The 17,367-nt window shown below is 40.1% G+C and overlaps 1 protein-coding gene across 8 annotated transcripts in view; it reads left to right on the forward strand.

Annotated features, from left to right (window-relative positions):
* The first annotated feature begins 7,149 nt into the window (after window positions 1–7,149).
* Window positions 7,150–17,367, forward strand: part of mpdz (multiple PDZ domain crumbs cell polarity complex component) — a 49,216-nt gene continuing 38,998 nt past the window's right edge. For all 8 annotated transcript variants that reach the window (XM_085267022.1, XM_085267029.1, XM_085267023.1 and 5 more), the window contains exons 1-4: window positions 7,150–7,286; window positions 10,417–10,476; window positions 13,501–13,667; window positions 17,003–17,152. In XM_085267022.1, the coding sequence (XP_085123148.1) occupies window positions 10,461–10,476; window positions 13,501–13,667; window positions 17,003–17,152 (333 nt within the window). In that variant the 5' untranslated portion in view covers window positions 7,150–7,286; window positions 10,417–10,460. The remainder of the gene's footprint in view (window positions 7,287–10,416; window positions 10,477–13,500; window positions 13,668–17,002; window positions 17,153–17,367) is intronic.

The raw sequence follows: 17,367 nt of genomic DNA on the forward strand, positions 1-17,367 counted from the left end.
TAGCTGTGTCCCAAAACCTAGGCCGCATCCTTCGGAGGATCGAGAAGGCTGGAAGTGCAAGGCTGTGAAATGGGGCGGTCTAGGCTTCAGATTTCAGCCAAACCGATTTACTCCGGAACAAATAAAACACCAAAAAAAGCCAAACAATAACATTTTTTCAGTTATCTGAGTAACTTATATATCATGTTTAACCTGAGCAGTGAAAGACCGCGGGGGTCTGAAAATGATTAAGCCGGGAGTCTGCTGTTCTCGCCGCTGTTCTAGTGACCCTTGAACCCCCAGCTCACTATGGATCTGGTGGGTAACAGACGTCTCTGAAAACGTCTGAGCACTTGTGCAAATATGTGACGTCTTGATAAACCAAGCAGATATTTGAAGTTTACACAGCTACTTTTCCCCCTGAAAATATGTTAAAAGTTTATTTTGTAACACACAAAGAGTAATAAGAGTAATATTAAAACTTAGTAGCAGCCGCCATTGTCGGAAACTGGAATTGGCTAGGCTGCACTATGAATTCTGGGATATGGTGGGCCACCCATCCTTCAAATCTGGGGAAAAGGAGGATGCATTTGTCGGCCAGATTCGGAGCAGTCTACGAATTGGTACAACATTCGTCGCGTCGCTGTGACGTAATCGGTCTAAAAAAGTGGGCTCCGGAGGATGCAGCCTACGTTTTGGGACACAGCTACTGTATGCTAGTCATGTCTCAGCTAGCACACAGCTACATTAGAGCCATAAATACTTAATAAATTTCCAATGTATTGGGTTCTTTTTTTAAAGGTCACATTTCAAAATCAACTGTATTTTTTGTTTAGTGCTAATTCACATACATATTAAATATGGTCAACCAAGAAGCAAAGCTAAACATGCTAAAAAAATTTACTATCAACAAGTTAGCATGCTAACTAGCCTCCTCACACAGCTGTTAGCATGGCTACTATTCATTTTAAGGTTCTTCAAGAAACAAATTGGGTTTAAATTCTTATAATCTGAGTTATAATAGAAGAAATATGTGAAAATCTTTCTTAAGACAAAGGCTAAAACTATTACCCAAGAGTTATCAACCTAAAGTTGAACATTTAAATTCAGTTTTAAAGGCAACATTATATAATGTGTCACAGTCGGATAGAGTCTGTATGACATGCCTTCATAACAGCAGTGAATGTAGTCAAACCACCTGTAGAGTTGTTCAAAGAAGACTTGCAATTTAACACAGTGAAAAGCATGCTGTGACGGTGTCAATCAAATACAATAATAGGTGAAGACTCAAATATAAAGACATTTGGTGAAAGGAGCAGTTTGGTCATATATAAATTAACCAAAGTTTTTTTTTTCCCTCTTCGAAACAGAGCAACGCTAGCCTTTAAAGACTGAATGGACATTTAATACATCATTCATTCAACGTTATAGCTGCTCACCTCACCTGCTGTGACTCACAGTGCATTCAGAAGCCCTTCAGTGCTATATAATGAAACCGAGAGCAGTACTCACTGTGAAATATGAGCTTTAAGGCCCTAATTTCAGCTGTCAGATTCCCTGAGGTCAGATATTGAGGACTTGTCTGTCTGTTACCTTCTCTCACAGCTTTTTCACATAATGCAGGTTGTAATTTCCTTTTAGTGTAGCATTACAGAAAGCTGAAAAGACGGTGGAGGCAATAAATTGTCGGTAATAAGCTAGCAGGTCGGGTTAGCAATCAACGACTTATACCTGTTAGGATGCCTGGGTCGTTGACCCAGGGTTTTTGAGTTTACGATATTATTTATACTGTCTAGTTTTTGGTTTCTTTGAGTTCTGTCTTATGGCTTATGTCTATGTCTTCTTTAGTTGCTCTGTCTCCCTTATCACCTGCATCCCCTTGTCTAGTTCGCGTCTATGTGTATCCTAAGTTCCTATATCCCCGTGTTCAGTCAGTGTTTGTGTCTGCCCTGGTCCCACGTCTCTGTTCCCTCTGTAGTGCCTGCATGTGAGTCTGTTATGTGTTTCCTGTTTTACTTTGAAGGTCTCTGTCTTATCTCAGTGTGTTCAGTTTACGCTTCCTTTTGTCTCGTCAGTTCTGATTTGCCCCAGCTGTGTTTCCCTCCTGTTATTCATTCCCTGATTGCTCCCTCTGTGTATTTAAGCCCTGTGTTTCTCTGTGTCTGTGTCGTGATCTACCGTTTTCTTAGCTGTGTGTTCTGTCATTTCTCTAGTTTAAGTTTGTTTTGAGTTTTTTTAGTTTTGTTATATTTTGAGTATTAAATTAAAGCCTTTTTTGAGTTCACGTCTGTCTCCGGAGTCTGCACCTTGGGTCCTATTCCTGCCTGCACACAGCCACACCTAACAATACCAAGTAATGGCACAGATGCCAACGCTCACACATTTAAGATACTTGATGACTAATCACGTTCACTCATATCACAACTGTTGGTTATTGCACATTGAAATTGTGAAATAATATACTCTAATCTTTCATAGCACGTAAAGCTCTTTATTGATTATACTGTACTTGCAATATACCACCATTGTCTTGTAAACTCGTTTTTCTTACTTTAGTATTGCATGTCTGACCCGGATCTGTGCTGAGTACCAGAGAAAAGCAAGGGTTGCAGTTCAGCAGTCATTTAAAAAAAACTCTTTTCATTTGATTTTATTTTTGTCTCGATTGGCTTGACATTTGCCACGGACATTCATGCTCTCAAGTGGCAGAGGGTGATTGATTTTTGGGTGACCCTATGACTTCCCTTCTGACTAAACCCTCCAAGACACAAAACGACCTCTCAAAGTGTCTAAAATCTTCAAAAGTAGCCCCGAGACCGGCATTAAATTCCATCTGCACATTCACATTCCCAACAGGACCAGGCTTATTGATTTCCTACGATTCATGTGACCTTTGCTCGACGACAATATCAGGCCAAACTTTCAATTTTCAGTTTACTGACCCTGAGGAACCACTGATACAAGACTAGAAATACCTACTGTAAGGCCGCTATCAAGACAACCTTCTAGTTTTAAAACTCTTAAATCTTCTAGTCTTTTCCTTTTGTTTTGCCATTTACTAGCACTGACCCAACACGCACTCCCACAGTGGTCAAGAAGCTGTATTATAGAGTGCTGCACAAGTACTTAGTGAATTATTCAGGCTAGACCTTTTAATATGAAAAATAAAAGTACGACTTTCAGATCTTTCCGTGAGCTTTTTTATACCATTTGGGAAAATTTTGTTCCAAAGGCTATTTGAATGTTGATGGATTTATTGGCAATAAATCAAGACAGTCAGACAATACCAGCATTCACTCTGCCAATATGATTCAGACACTGAATTTGTGATTCCTTCAGGTTTTTTTTTTATTACACCATATGACTTCATATAGCAAGTGTGTTTCCAACAAAACATGATATCTAGAAAGCTGTACTTTTCATGAAAATGTGTAGTTTTCGTGCAGTGTAGAGGAAGTAACTGTGATTTTTTTAAAATGTTGTTGTATTGCGGAATCACAGCGCCCTTGAATAATCACTCGTCGGATTAATCTCCACAGTCAATTGCAATGAGGCTGTGTGAACGTAAGTGGTGCAAAGTACTGTGTATTAGCTTTCCGCACACTATTCACACAACATATATGTTGGTAATAGTGTTAATCATGTTAACATGGATATTAAGTGTGCCAGTCCCTTTGTTACTGTTAGCACAGTCACATATAGTCACATAGAAAGACTTTGGTCCCAACAGAACTGGGAGTTTATTGTTATATGTGTAAGGTGCAGAGTTAGATTGTTGTACTAGAAATTACACCAACTCTAATATTGGACACATATGAGTATCAAATTTGAAATACTGACACATTTTACTTTCTTATATTCATATTTTTGAACACTTGGAAATTTAAATCATAATAAATTGTATAAAATGTAGAACTGAACAACTAACTTGAACTTTCCTTTGCTCAGAAAATGTGAAATAATAATAATTTCTTTCAGCAGTCTTCAGGAATAGTTCTCCAGGCTTCTTGAATGACATTCAAAGCTCTTCTTTGGCTCCCTTTTGTTCTGTTCCCTGTCAAGAGGATCCCACATGACTTTAATAACGTTGAGATCCAGGCTCTGAGGAGGCCAATCCATGACTGATAATGTTCCACTGTGTGTTTTTCTATCCAGGTATAATATTAATGCAACGGCAGTGTGTTTGGGATCATTGTCATGTTAAAAAATGAAGTCAGTCAGTCGTTTCCAGATGGTATTGCATGGTGGATCCAAATCTGACTGTACATTTCTGTGTAATTATGTTTCCAATTCATTGTTTCTGTAAATAATATTTGAATCCCTGAACATTACTGACTGAAATGCAGCTCCAACCCATCATAGTGCCTCTGTTGACAATGATTTGAACCCAAAATTTCAAATATGGATTAATTGCTCCATGAGACTTGTTGGCACTGATTTTCAGTCCAGTTGCTGTGTAATTTGGCATATCTCAGGCTTGTCTCCCTGTTTCCCTTTCTTAAGAAAGGCTTCTTGACAGCCACTCTTCCACTGAGACTATTTCTGATGAGGCTTCAGTAACAGTAAACGGATCAACTGAAGGTCCAGTAGCATCTCTCATGTCCTGTGTCAACTCTTTGCTGTCTTTTTCCCACCTTTTTCTTAAGGACATTGCTTTCACATACTGTTCATTTGCAACAGATAACGTTTTAGGTCTGCTACTTTTTCTTCTATACTTCACTTGCCCAGTTTCTGAGGTGCTGTGCCGAAATATGCCAAGTTTTCAGCTAATATCTCTTTGAATGAGTAAAAAGCAGCCCGTGACCAAAGATAAACTTTGACAGACCTTCAGAAACCCTGGAGAACTACTGCTCAAGAGCAATAAAACCTGACTCCTTGGAAGCAAAATATAAGGACATAAGGGATGATTTGTGACTTTTGCAAAGCTTTGTACATCAAATGCTGAATTGGTCCAAAAAACAGTTAAATGCAGCTAAAATAATCCTTTTTCAGAGTATTGAGAAAAGAGATCTGAATCCATTTATGACAGATGTAACTAGGCTGTCTCAAACAATGACTAATGCTGAAGGCCTGTGACAGGCAGGTATAAAAATATAAAATGCTGAAGCTGCTTAACACTGAGCTAAGATGTTTTTTTCCACCTCTCTTCCTTTCTATCTTGTTTCAATCTCTTGTCTTTCTCAGCATTTGGCTGAGTCAGACCTCCCACATAAAAGTGGCTTATTGTCAGAGTAAGAGGGGAGTTACAGGGTGGATAAGCAGGGAGGTGGAAGTAAAGATATAAATGGTGAAGGGATTTAGTCAGTATCAGCTCCCTGAAAGCAGCTTGTATCCCTCTCCCCGTTGGTGAAATGACTTCTTACAGACTGACCCTGTTCTTTCCTGCTCTCCTCTGAGGTCTTGATCCATAAAAATAAAAGCAATTCTGGAGAGGGCAGAAATAGTATTAAGAGGCTTTCTTGACCAGCCAGTGCCTAATAGTTGCTTTTCCTTTGCAACAATGTGGAAAACAATGCAAATTACAGCACTTCTACATTTCTGTTGTGCTGCTAGATCTGAGTCACAATTAACAGATGACAAGTTCTTTTCTCGTGTCTACTAAATGTTCTGCATTTTGAGTTAAAATCACATCATCTTGTGAAGTAATAAAAGCACAGAGTATACTGTTCATTACACTTAAATGCATATTAGACAAATATCTAGCTTTTCCATGAACTTGTGTGGGTGGCAGCATGAAGTATTCATGCATAAGTGTGTGGGTGAGCTGTATGTGGTTAACAAGCTAGCAGTGCATGGGAGTCATATTTAATTAGAAGCATAAACTGCCCTGTTGATTGGACTCTCACACAAATGCTTTGGATTGACTGAAAACCGTTCCAACAATTCGCTGAATTGTTTATAATTAGTGCCGCATATAAAAAAAATGCAGAGAAAACATGAATTATTAAAACAAATACATCCCCGGGCTCCAGCCATGGTAGGCATGGGCCTCACGGTAACTTCAATATATCTAATATGAATGAGCGCAATATTACTCTTCCTTTATAGTGTATTTTATGCATTTTAGAGACTGTGTGTTTGCTCAAGGGCACTTAAACAAATACACTTCTGCACCTGTGATTCACGTTCGGGTCGCTGAGGTCAGGTGTTCCTCAAAAGTAATAATTTTAAGGGCCAAGTTTAACTGCCTCAGACAAAATCGCTGGGCTGTGTGTGTTTGTCTCCCAGACCAACTTTTTTCAGGTAATAACCTTCTGTGAAAGTTTTGCTGTGATTTATCTGTAATTTCCTGTTGTTTGCCCCATGAAAGCAGTTGGAAAGCTGTTTTCTGCTGTCTTTTCTCCACTTAAATGTCGGTTTATAGGCAGGGTAGGTTAACCCCTCATGCCCCTCTGTCTCTCTTGTTACAGCATCTATTAAGTCGGGTAGCACTTTGGCAGGAGAAGGCATAGACTGGTAAAGAGGGCCAGCTCCATCCTGGCCAGCCCCTAGACTCCATAGAGGTGATGGGTGAGAGGATACTAGCCAAGATAATGTCCATTACAGACATTACCTCTCACCCTCTCCCAAATGCCACCCAGCGAAGGCTCTGATCTGGCTCACTGGACAGCTTTGGAAAATTTGAGGGAGGCCATAACTTTTTTACTTTAAAATGTATTTTGAAAAGTTTTACAGCTCTTCCTAGTGATAAAGAAATCCCTTGTTTTCATTAATAATACACCAAACTAACAAATAAGCAAATAAATAACAGAAAGATTCATGTTTTTAAAAAATCTATATAAATTTCTGGGTTTTTTCTAACAGTAATTTAAACAAGATCCTCTTCTATTAAATAACCCCCCCCCCCCCCCCCCAAAAAAAAGTGTTATAATCACAGTTTAATCTGAGAAATTAGATAATTTTACACATTTATTTCTTACAATTTATGCACAAATAGTTATTTCATTTACAGGAGCAGGATTTCTCTGTTCTGCAGACAAACTTAATTGTACTGTTGAAATTGCACTTCTTTTTAAGTGTGCATTTAAAGTTTATGTGAGTTTGCTTTGTTTTTGGGACTTTAGCTCTGGCCCTACACGGCAGCCAGGCCTTCTTCCATGTATGTAGGGCCTAGTTGTCAGGGCAGCCAGCAAGCGGCGCCTCAGCCCCAGCTGAACTGTCGGTGCGGCTATCGCTGGAAGTGTCCACATAGGATCGAGTTACTCTACGCCCCATCTTTAAGCCCCAGTCAGTGCGCCGTTAGCCGCAGGACAACAGAGGATAGCTCAAGATCCTGGCCGCCGGGAAAGCAGAGCGTCCACACTCATGTAAGTGACTCTCTTTAAACGGGATTCGCTTAAGGAAACGTTACTGAAGTCTTCGGTGTGTACTAACTTCAGCTTTTCTCAAGCTAGACACCCCCTTTGTTAGCTTTAATGTCGCTAATTAGAGGAAAACATTGTGAGACGTCTTCTGTAGCGGTTGGTCACATAATCACACCAGACTGCCTTTAAATAGATCCAAGAGGCTTTTTTTTTCAAGTAAAAGTGTTTATATATACTGCAAGAAGCCAGCTTGGGCGATTTTCTGTGGCCATACAGAGCCCTGATAGTGTGTAACTTCTTTCCCGTCCCCGCGTCGGGAAGCCTGTTGCTTTCTTGCTAGATGAGATGGGGAAAGAGGAGGAGGAGGAGGGGTTGAGAAAATCGGATTGTCCCGAGTGCCTTGTCGACTGTATTCAAAACACCACCGAACCTGGGCAGGATATACCAGCTTTAAACAAATACGACGTACTAAACGCTTTATTAAGCAAGAAATAACACGGGTATAGTGCTAATTTCTTTGATTTTTGGTGGGTAGGAACTCCGCGATAAAATAACTGCGTTTTCTTATTAGCTAACTATACTCGCCACAAACCTCACTAATGATTATTTTCGCAAGGAAATGCTACCCGCGGAGCTAAACGACTTTTTTGGAGGCTGATATCTAGTGTGTAATAGCGGCTAATGAGCTCCTCCGGCCTTCTGTGATTCATTACATACCACTATAGTGTGTGCATCCTTAAGCGATTCACTTAAGGAATGGTAAAGCTACTTTCAGACACTGAACCACATATGTCATTGAAAAAAACCCACATATAGTATACTACTGTTGCCACAAGTGACTGTAAGGTGCGTGTGAAGGCAGATTTATTACATAAATACACCACTACATGAGTGAAATACACGGCTAACATACTAGCTCATCACTCAGCATAAAAGGTAGGACACATGCAGTAATGAGTGAAGCAAATGCATAAACAAACCAGAGCTGTGGTGATCCTTTTGCCACAGATGCTGCAGCTATTCTGAGAGTCTATACAGGGCTTTTAATTGTCTGAGCAATCTCCTTTAATCGTGTAACGTCTCCCTGAGTCATATCATGCTTGCTTACAAAGCCACTCTCTGCAGCCAAGTGCCATGTTCCCTGCATGGGCTCTGTTAGCAAGCACCCCTTAAAAGAATTAATATAAACAACATGATCACCTTCATCATGCATTACTGTTAGCTTTTAAAGCTTTAAAGGTACTGAGAGTCTTTATGAGCTTATTGGCACTGTCTTTTTTTTTTTTTTTTTTACACAGTAGAGGAGTCACTGCTCCTTCTCTTGCCTTTCTGATCTGATTGCATGCACTTTGAAGGTAACAGTTTTTTTTCCAAGGCAGCATTTGGAGTCAGTTTCACAAAGATATATTTTTTTTGACAGATTCGATAGAACAAATAGCCAGACTTCACATAGATGTTTGAATCCACCCATTGTGCAAAATGAGACTTTGATTTCAAGCACAATGGTACAATGAAATATTGGTAAATTAAGACTTTTTCCAGGTAAAATAGTCAGAAAATATGTGTCTGAAAGGAACAGTGAGCAGGATGACACCAGTCAATAGCAAGGGTGATTTACTGAAGCAGCTTTTAGGGAATTTAAAATAATAACTATAAATTCCTGAGCTGATTACTTCATAATCAGGTATCCCTTTAGGTATTTTTTTGTGCAGAATATAAGCGCTTTTTTCCTCTTTTGCTGTGTGTTACCATAGACATTATAAAAGCCAGTGGTAACCATCATAATGTTGTTGTTCAATGATAATGAAAAGGCAAATGACAATTAAACACACCAGCACTGTCACTAAAACCTGACATTAATGTTGCCATAAGACCAGCTCACTGTGCTATAATATCAATCTACGATTGATTGGGGTCAGTTTGACAATTACATGTAATCTGTCTGCATAACTATTACATTTACACTCAGCAGCCTTCCGGCTCTACGGGAATATAACCAGAATACAAACAACTGGCAGCCAGTGGAGTTGAGTCCTCTCGCGTTGTGCTCATTGACAAAGACTCAATCTATCTGTAAATTAGACAGCAATTATTTGCAAACCTTTGACAATCTCCCTGAGAGCGATTGCAGTCATTCCAAGTCAGTCTGCAACTATTTGCAGAAAGGTTACCTCGTATCAGGTGACCTGTGCTATCACCTTACCTTACCCTCAAGCTCTGGACAATCACAAGTTTGGTCGAGCCAGTGTAAAGTAAGTTTGCACACTTACCATTATCTCAGATTGGTGTTGCACGAGATGATCCATCTTGTTTGTAGTAATACCCAACGAATTTTAATTTAGCTAATAAAAATGTATTTTTTGGTGTCGCAGAACTAATACAATATCACCACCTAAATTAGTGCGATACTGTGCTCTATCTGCTCGCCCACCCCCCACTCCTAATATTGACCAACAGTTTAAACACTCATTTATGAGCTAAGTAACACTGCAAATAAAAAGTCAGTGTAAACTTGTAATTTATAAGGAAAAAAATGAACAACAATTAAATACGAAAATTGTCATGTTAGCAGGGTGTTGTGTTAGTTTTAAAGCAGCTTATAAGATTGTTGTATGAGAGGATAATTAATTATCATTGTTGTATGAGAAGTGAGGTGATATTTATCTGATAAAAGCAAAATGGATACTCAAGCTTCATCTAATACCGGCTGTATGAAATTTCAGTAATGTAAATTACTTGGTATTTATTCATCAATAAGAGCATTAGTGGAATACAAGGGAACTAAGAAGCTTGAGTAGAAGCGCTTTTCTGGCAGCCGGTTTGTCGAGAGACTCGACAAACTGGGACAGCTATTCAGCACAATGGTGCTCTGATGCACACAGTGAAGCATTCTTCAGAGATAAATATGGACCTAACAGAAATGAAATAAATCTAGTTTCTTTTTAATGTTAATCTTTTGAACAGAAAATGTGTAAGTTGGGAGGAGAACCCAGGAGGAGCATGAGCCATTTTTCTTGCTCTGAGAGCTTTGTGGAAGTTAAAAATAAAAGGAAAGAGCGTGAATTAGTGGTCTAATATTTAGTTCTCTGATTGCTCACAAAAAGACATTAAATACTGAATTTGTCATTTTCAGGCCTTGATGAAGGGAACACTACACATTCATCCGACGCTCTAAAAATGATAGAAACAATGGGTAAGTGTTTGGTTTTTTAATTGTTTTATGCCAGGCATCTATAAAATATTCATGATTTCATCCATGATTGAACCAGCTTTAGGGTTGAGTGTGGTCATGATAGCAGACTGCTGAATCCAGTACCAGTACTCGGTTTAATTAAGATTCAACACTGCCATAATCAAAAAAAAAAGAAAATCTTCTTTTAAAAATGAGCAGTTTTTGCACGGGGGTTTGGGTGTCCGTCTCTGCTGGCTGTGCTTTGCACATTTGGCTTAAGCTGAGAGTTTTCTCAACCAGCGTAAGAGGCCCTGGATTCAGTTCAATGTCCGTGGGCTGCCAATGTTGCCATATCTGATAATGTTGCCATAAATTTGATTGTTTGTTTGTGCCCATAGAGATTTATTTGCCCAACTGTCAAGCATGACGCCAAATTGGTGCTGCCAGCTTCTTTCTTTAAAACAGCAATCTGTGGTCACTCTCAGGACGCGAATGTTGACTGTGTGTTTGTCAGCTGCAAATGATGAACTGTGATGAATACGTGTGCTCCAGGCACTGCTCTGCTGGAAAAACTGATAACACTAATTCTAAATTAGCCTAAGCATCGTTTCTGCGTTATTATTAAAAAACAAAATCAGAGTTTTCATATAGCTCCAGATCTTTAATAAGTCCATTTTGGCTGAAAATACAGATTTATTGGTTGGGTTTCACAAAAAAAGAAGCTTGTTTTAACGTATTTCAACTCTTTATCACTCTACAGTTAAACATTTAGTCAGCTCATTATTCCTGCCATTGGTAAATGTCATCTTCTTTCCCAGTAGGTCTATGGCAATTAGCACATTTGGCTGATGTATCTGTGACTCCTTAGGCTTTGCTCAAGGACCACCTTTTCTTCTGCAAACTCACACATAGTTAGGTCCTTAGGTTTCTGGACAGTGACGCATTATTTGTGATTTTGCCTCTGTACACAGTCACAGTGGATTTCTAATTAAATTAGTCAAGATGTGACTGAAGTGCAGACTTTTAACTTTAATTCAAGGGGTTTTGCAACAGTTTTGCATTAACTGTTTAGGAATTACCGTCATTTTTATACATAGCACCCCATTTTCAGACGTTCAAATGTAGTTGGACATTTGACTGACAAGTAGTTTCATTGGCAGGTGAGGTCGATTCCCTCATTACTCATTTATGAGGGAAGTAATGAGTCCAAATGTTGAACTTTATGCCAGCATTAGCAGTTCAATAGAACTCTCAATCTGAGGTTTTAAAGAGACAATGATGCAAATGAGGGACGCTATCATTAAGCTGAAAAACCCAAATAAACCTGTCAGAGAGTTCGTCAGTCTGGTGCATTCAACATCGAAAGAAAACTAAAGTGGGTAGTTACAGAATTACTTCAACGACTAATCAAAACAACTTTGCAACAACATATAACCAAGTCAAGACTACACTCCAGGATGTAGGCATATCATACAATCAAGAGACGCCTTCATGCAACAAGGTACAAACTCCTGGTTACCCCCAACACCAGGAAGGACAGATTAGACTTTGACTAGACCAGAAATAATCGAAAAGAGCCGGCACAGTTTTGAAAAAAGTCTTTTGAGAGATGAAACCAAGGTTAACTTAGACCAGAATTATGGGAAGAGAGAAGCATGAGAGAAGGCAAGGAACAGTTCACGATCCAAAGCATACGTGAAGCCAATGTTATTCTATGGGTATGTAAGGCTACAGGTAGACCTAGGTCACACGTGTTTATTGTTGATGTGGATGCTGGTAAAAGCAGCAGGATACATTCTGAAGTATAAAGAGCTATACACTTCTCAGATTCAGCCAAATGCAAAACTGGTTGGATGGTGTTTCAGAGTGTAAATGGAAAATGACCCAAAGAATACTACAGAATCAATTCAATGAACATGTAAGGGACCTAGTGTTCAACAGAGCATGCTTTTCAGTTACTAAAGACAAAACTAATTGCAGCAAAGGGCTTCAAACAAGCAGCACATGAAGGTGACTGCAGTAAACACCTAGCAGCATCTACACGGGCGAAAAACAGCATTAACTTATGCTAATGGGTTCTTACAGTCCTTATATTAAAAATTATGTTAGCTTGACTGCAATTCGTAAACAGTTAATGCAATACTTTTGTGGAAAAGTGTCTTTGTTCAGACACTTATGGACCTAACTGTCCATGCCACATTGATTTAGTATTCCTAATTATCCACATGGAGGGAAGGACAGTGGAAATTTTACATTTGTCTGGACTGAGCCAGTGGTGAGCAGAAAAAAATCTTACAGGGCTCAAGTGTTATTGGCCTATTTACAACTTTTTGTTCAAACAACAAAGCTTTTCAGTGCAAAAAGTGTTTTGGACCTCGTGCACGGCCTATTAGGTGTTAGTCACGGTTGGTGAGCTTCTGAAATTGCTTCATTTTTGCTCAGATGACGTCTGGCTGGCCCATCCTTACTAACAAGCCACTCTGGAGTTACTCGGTTGTAGGGCTTATAGAGGATCCAGCAAACAAAGCGTGGAGGTCCCAGTCCTTTTATCTTTTCCTCCTGATAACCATTCATTCTACGCTCCTGTGTAACCCACCATTTGACCCTAAAGTCAAGAAAAGGAAACATTGCTATTCCAAAAACAAGCAGTGCATTGAAAATTGAGTTTTTTTCTTCTGTGCAAAAGCTTGTGGCTACATGATTTTGATATAGGCCTGTTGAGAGTCAACCGGCCTTAACTAAGCCTAGCCTATACATTTACAAGTCATTGAGTTATTGTTAAACATAAATATGTTAAAGTCATGTTTCAAATGGTTGTGGAGGCTTTTTTTTAAAAAGAATCCTCTTAATAATTAAATCAGGATGCCTAAATGAATAAATGAGGTAATATCCAAACACTCTTCCCACCCTCGCTATCTTCACCCATGAACTGATGAAGTCTTTGTCCTCGCCACCTCTCTCCACCTCTGTCACTCCCACACCTCCGGCTGCCTGCATCGTCGCCTTCACTCTGGCGCTGTCACTGAAACATGCGACGGTTTGCAGACACGCAGCGTGCCTTGCAGGCGGTGGAGCGACTCCAGGCCAAACTCAAGGAGCGGGGAGAAGTGCCCACTGAGGAGAAGCTCAGCCTGCTCAAGTCAGTGCTCCAGAGCCCCCTCTTCCATCAGATCCTGGCCTTGCAGAAGTCTGTCCAGCATCTCAGAGATCAGGTAAACCCCAAATCTTTTTGCTTAAAGGTTTTATATTTCCTCCAATTTGGCTCACATTTCTTATGCCATGTTTTTCTTAGACTGTGTGTCTTAAGGATAGAGATTATATGATGTCACAGATGGTTAAAAACACTTTCTACTTACTTTAAATGTAATATTTATACATTAATATAACTTATCAATAGTTGTCTCAAAAGACACTGCGGGAGAGAGCCACAGATTCGTAAAACACCTAACAATTAAATGCAGAGTGGTTTATAAACACAGTGAGTGAAAAGAGGTGAATCAATAAGAACCATCCAGTGCATCATGGCCCAAAAACTAGGCCTGTGGTAGCTTAACTAAGGGTAATAATAAGAATGATGTATTTATAACACGCTGATCCCGGGTTCATTTAATCAGATTTCATAAACTACAAAAATGATGGGATAGCAGAGGATAGTAGAAACAGATGCATTTGTGTCATTTGATATGAACTAAAACCTGCTGTTCATTTTTCATAGTACCATTGTAGTGGAGGAGTGCTTGAGCCAGGACCTTGTTCCTGGTGACATTTGATGTTGAGACATAACCTAGCCTTTAATGGGACCTGCCCAGACTTAATGTAAAACTGAAGGTATTATTTCAGCCACAGGCTCCTTGAATTCCCATTTTAATGGCTTCACACTGGCGACAGTTGTGGCAGGACTCATTTTGGATACTGCCGTTAGTTACATGTCGTACACTGTGTGCACTAAATGCCTTCTTGAGTGTTGAAGTTGTGTATGCAGTGGAAGTGATGCTGGAGTTGTTGGGCTGACTGGTGCGTTTTGAGAATATTTGGCTTCTGACCACTGAAATTATGCTAGATTCTAATATTTAACACACATAAACTCCAGACAGCAACCATTTAAGGGATGGTCAGTGCCTTAAACACGTATTTATTGTAATTCTATGTTGAGTGTTTTCCGTCATCACGTCTCATCCTCCTCTGCCTCACTGTTTGGCGCACTTCCTATTTTATTTTGAAGGTTAGCTCCTCATGCGGCCTCCTGTGCTTTTACTTCCCTCCTTTGTTCTTTTCCCAATCTCATTAGCGTTTGATTGACTTCACCTTTTGCACCTTGACCAGCCTGCTGTTGTGGCTAAAGTGTCTGTTCTTACAGGTCAGCTATTGTCTATTTCTACATGTCTGTGGGACAATCTGAATTCGTTCACTCTGACCGGCCTGTAACAGTATTCAGTGAACCTGCAGTGGGATTTTGTCAGTGGTTTTTTCAGCATCATGACAAAAAAAAAAAAAAGGAATTTCTAAGATAAAACTGGAACTCCTGCTTTAGCTCTACCTCAGCTAGGCTGGAATGTTTCTGATATCCTTATTCAGGTTTTTATCTCTCCCTGCTTCCTTGGTGACCTCACTGATTCTACTTCTGGCTTATGTCAAGACATCCTCCACTCACCCTTTCAATCCCCATTCCCAGTAGTGTTTGCCGCTATGGCCAAATTGCTGTCAGGGTCCACACAAGCCAGATATAATATGGGTACATGAGCAGAGATACTTTTTTCTGGCTGATTCTCCCCATTGAGAATTAAACATCTGAGTGGAAGGAAAGCACTCTCAAGTCACAGAGGAAAGGGGCCAGGGTAAGCGTTTCAGAGAAAGAGACGAAAGTATGCGAGCTATGCACTGGGAGGAAGGGATGTTCGCTTTTTTACCCCTTGTGGAATTTAGATTTAAAAAGCCCCGTGGCATTTTTGTGCGCCAGCGATTTGACTTATTTCAAGAATAGGTACCTTCTTTTGTGTGTGTGTGTGTGCAGATTCCTCTGTTTTATAATAGAAAACTTAAGAAGCAGCCATTCAACTTAAAGTTCGTTCAAACCAAAGGATGGACCTTTTCTGTGTTATAACAATAGTAATATTTTTGAGAAATGAATAGATAAAAAAGCAACAACTATAAGTGTGTTATGTTTCTTTGGGGCTTTCAGACCCAAGCTGTGTTTGTGTGGCCGTGTAAATCAGAACCAATTTGGGGAGATGGTTTGTTTTTGTGTTTTGAGGCTGACACGCAAACACACACACACAGTCACTGCCCATCTTCTGGCTCTGCTAGTTAGGCCTTGCTTAGCCCACGTCGCTATGGCGACAAGGCCCTACTCTCCAATGAGAAAGAGGCCGCTGCCACTGTGTGAAGTGGGGCAGAAACAATTTCTTAAATGTTCAAGAACCAAACTGGAACTTTAATCCTCTTAGCTGGGCCCCAGCTAACAAAGCTCATGCATGAGCACGGCAACTTAGCAGCATGCTACGCTAACTTAGCCGGGCCCACGGGGTTTTGTTTGCTGTGTGCGGCACTAATGCATCCTGTCCAATGGAGTTTTGTTTCTGAGTGCTAATCTGGGACTGTATTTAAAGGAAGCGTGATGTACAGTACATGTTCTCGAAGCTCTGAAAGTCGCACAGTCCAACTTCCTAATGCAAATTTCACAAGTTCACAAGGACAGCTTTAGCCTGGCAGCGCCATATGCCAAATGGAGTGTTTATAGAATTATTGCCGTGCATTACGTCCGTCCTTTTGAATCCAATTCGGAAAGTCATAAGCATTACACCCTTTGGCTAATGAAATCGGGAAAACACTGTTTTATGTAGTTGTCGCCTTCATGTAATTCATCTGTCACACAAGTAAAGTCATTGCAGTAATTAAGAGCCGAGCATATTAAAGCATCCAGATGGCCAGCGATGCTTCTCCCTGGCCCCGATAAAAATATTGTATTTGGAGCCTCATCACTGTTGGAACATCAGCTAAGAGCTATTATCTCCTGAAGGATTAGAGTGCCATAGATGCAGCTAATCATGGAGGGATAACAAACTGTCTGCCATCTCGGTGGTTTTTTTAGACACTCAGATCCAGAGTTTTGGTGTCTAAAATTTAATTTGCAAGATCTTTATGTTCAGAGTACAAATGAGGCATAATGGGCCTTTTTTTGTTTTTTCCCTTAAAACTTTTAATTGTCTTTGGTTGGATTAAAGCCAGCAACTGCTGCTGTGTACAGGATCGCTTTGGAGATTTTCTGAGCTGTTATGCCCCATTCAAACTGAAAGCCCAGCAGTTTTGGATTTGATTCAATAGCATTCATGTGTTTGAATGTGGACCTATTATGCTTTTCTTTATGTTTTGTCTATATACTACAGCACTGTATGCCAGCCAATCAGGAGAAAGATGGGTAAACTTTTATATATGTAGTGTTTCATGTTCACTTTAAAGGAATGTAGAAGGAAGATCCAAAATCCAGGAGTAAACATAGAAGTGTCAGGGAGGTATCTGTAGTTTTCACATTTCTGTTTTATCATTTCAGGGGAGTGTCCCTTTATCACGAGGGAGTGATCTCACAGCAGCCAAGCCCAATGGCAGCCATGTTTCCTGCTCAGACACCCCAGCTCCCACGCACGCCAATGGGAAGACGTCATCCGAAGAATTTGAACATATTATCCACTCCATGGCGCAGGTACAAACAGCTAGAAGGGAGGCAGTTATTGTAATGCGTGCTAACATTTTGTTAATTTATTGTCGGTTTAAGCTAGATGGCATATATTGACAAAGCGTGTGGAATCTGCATGTCGTCCCCGTGTCTGTGTGGGTACTCAGGCTCTCTCCCACAGTCCAAAGTGTCTCTCTGTGTGACTGCCCAGGGTGTACCTTGTGTTTCGCCCTACGACAGCT

The sequence above is a fragment of the Mchenga conophoros genome, linkage group LG3, assembly GCF_057382185.1.
Source record: "Mchenga conophoros isolate Kocher_MC1m ecotype Shallow Benthic linkage group LG3, M_conophoros_male_GT1.1, whole genome shotgun sequence".
Lineage (NCBI taxonomy): Eukaryota > Metazoa > Chordata > Actinopteri > Cichliformes > Cichlidae > Mchenga > Mchenga conophoros.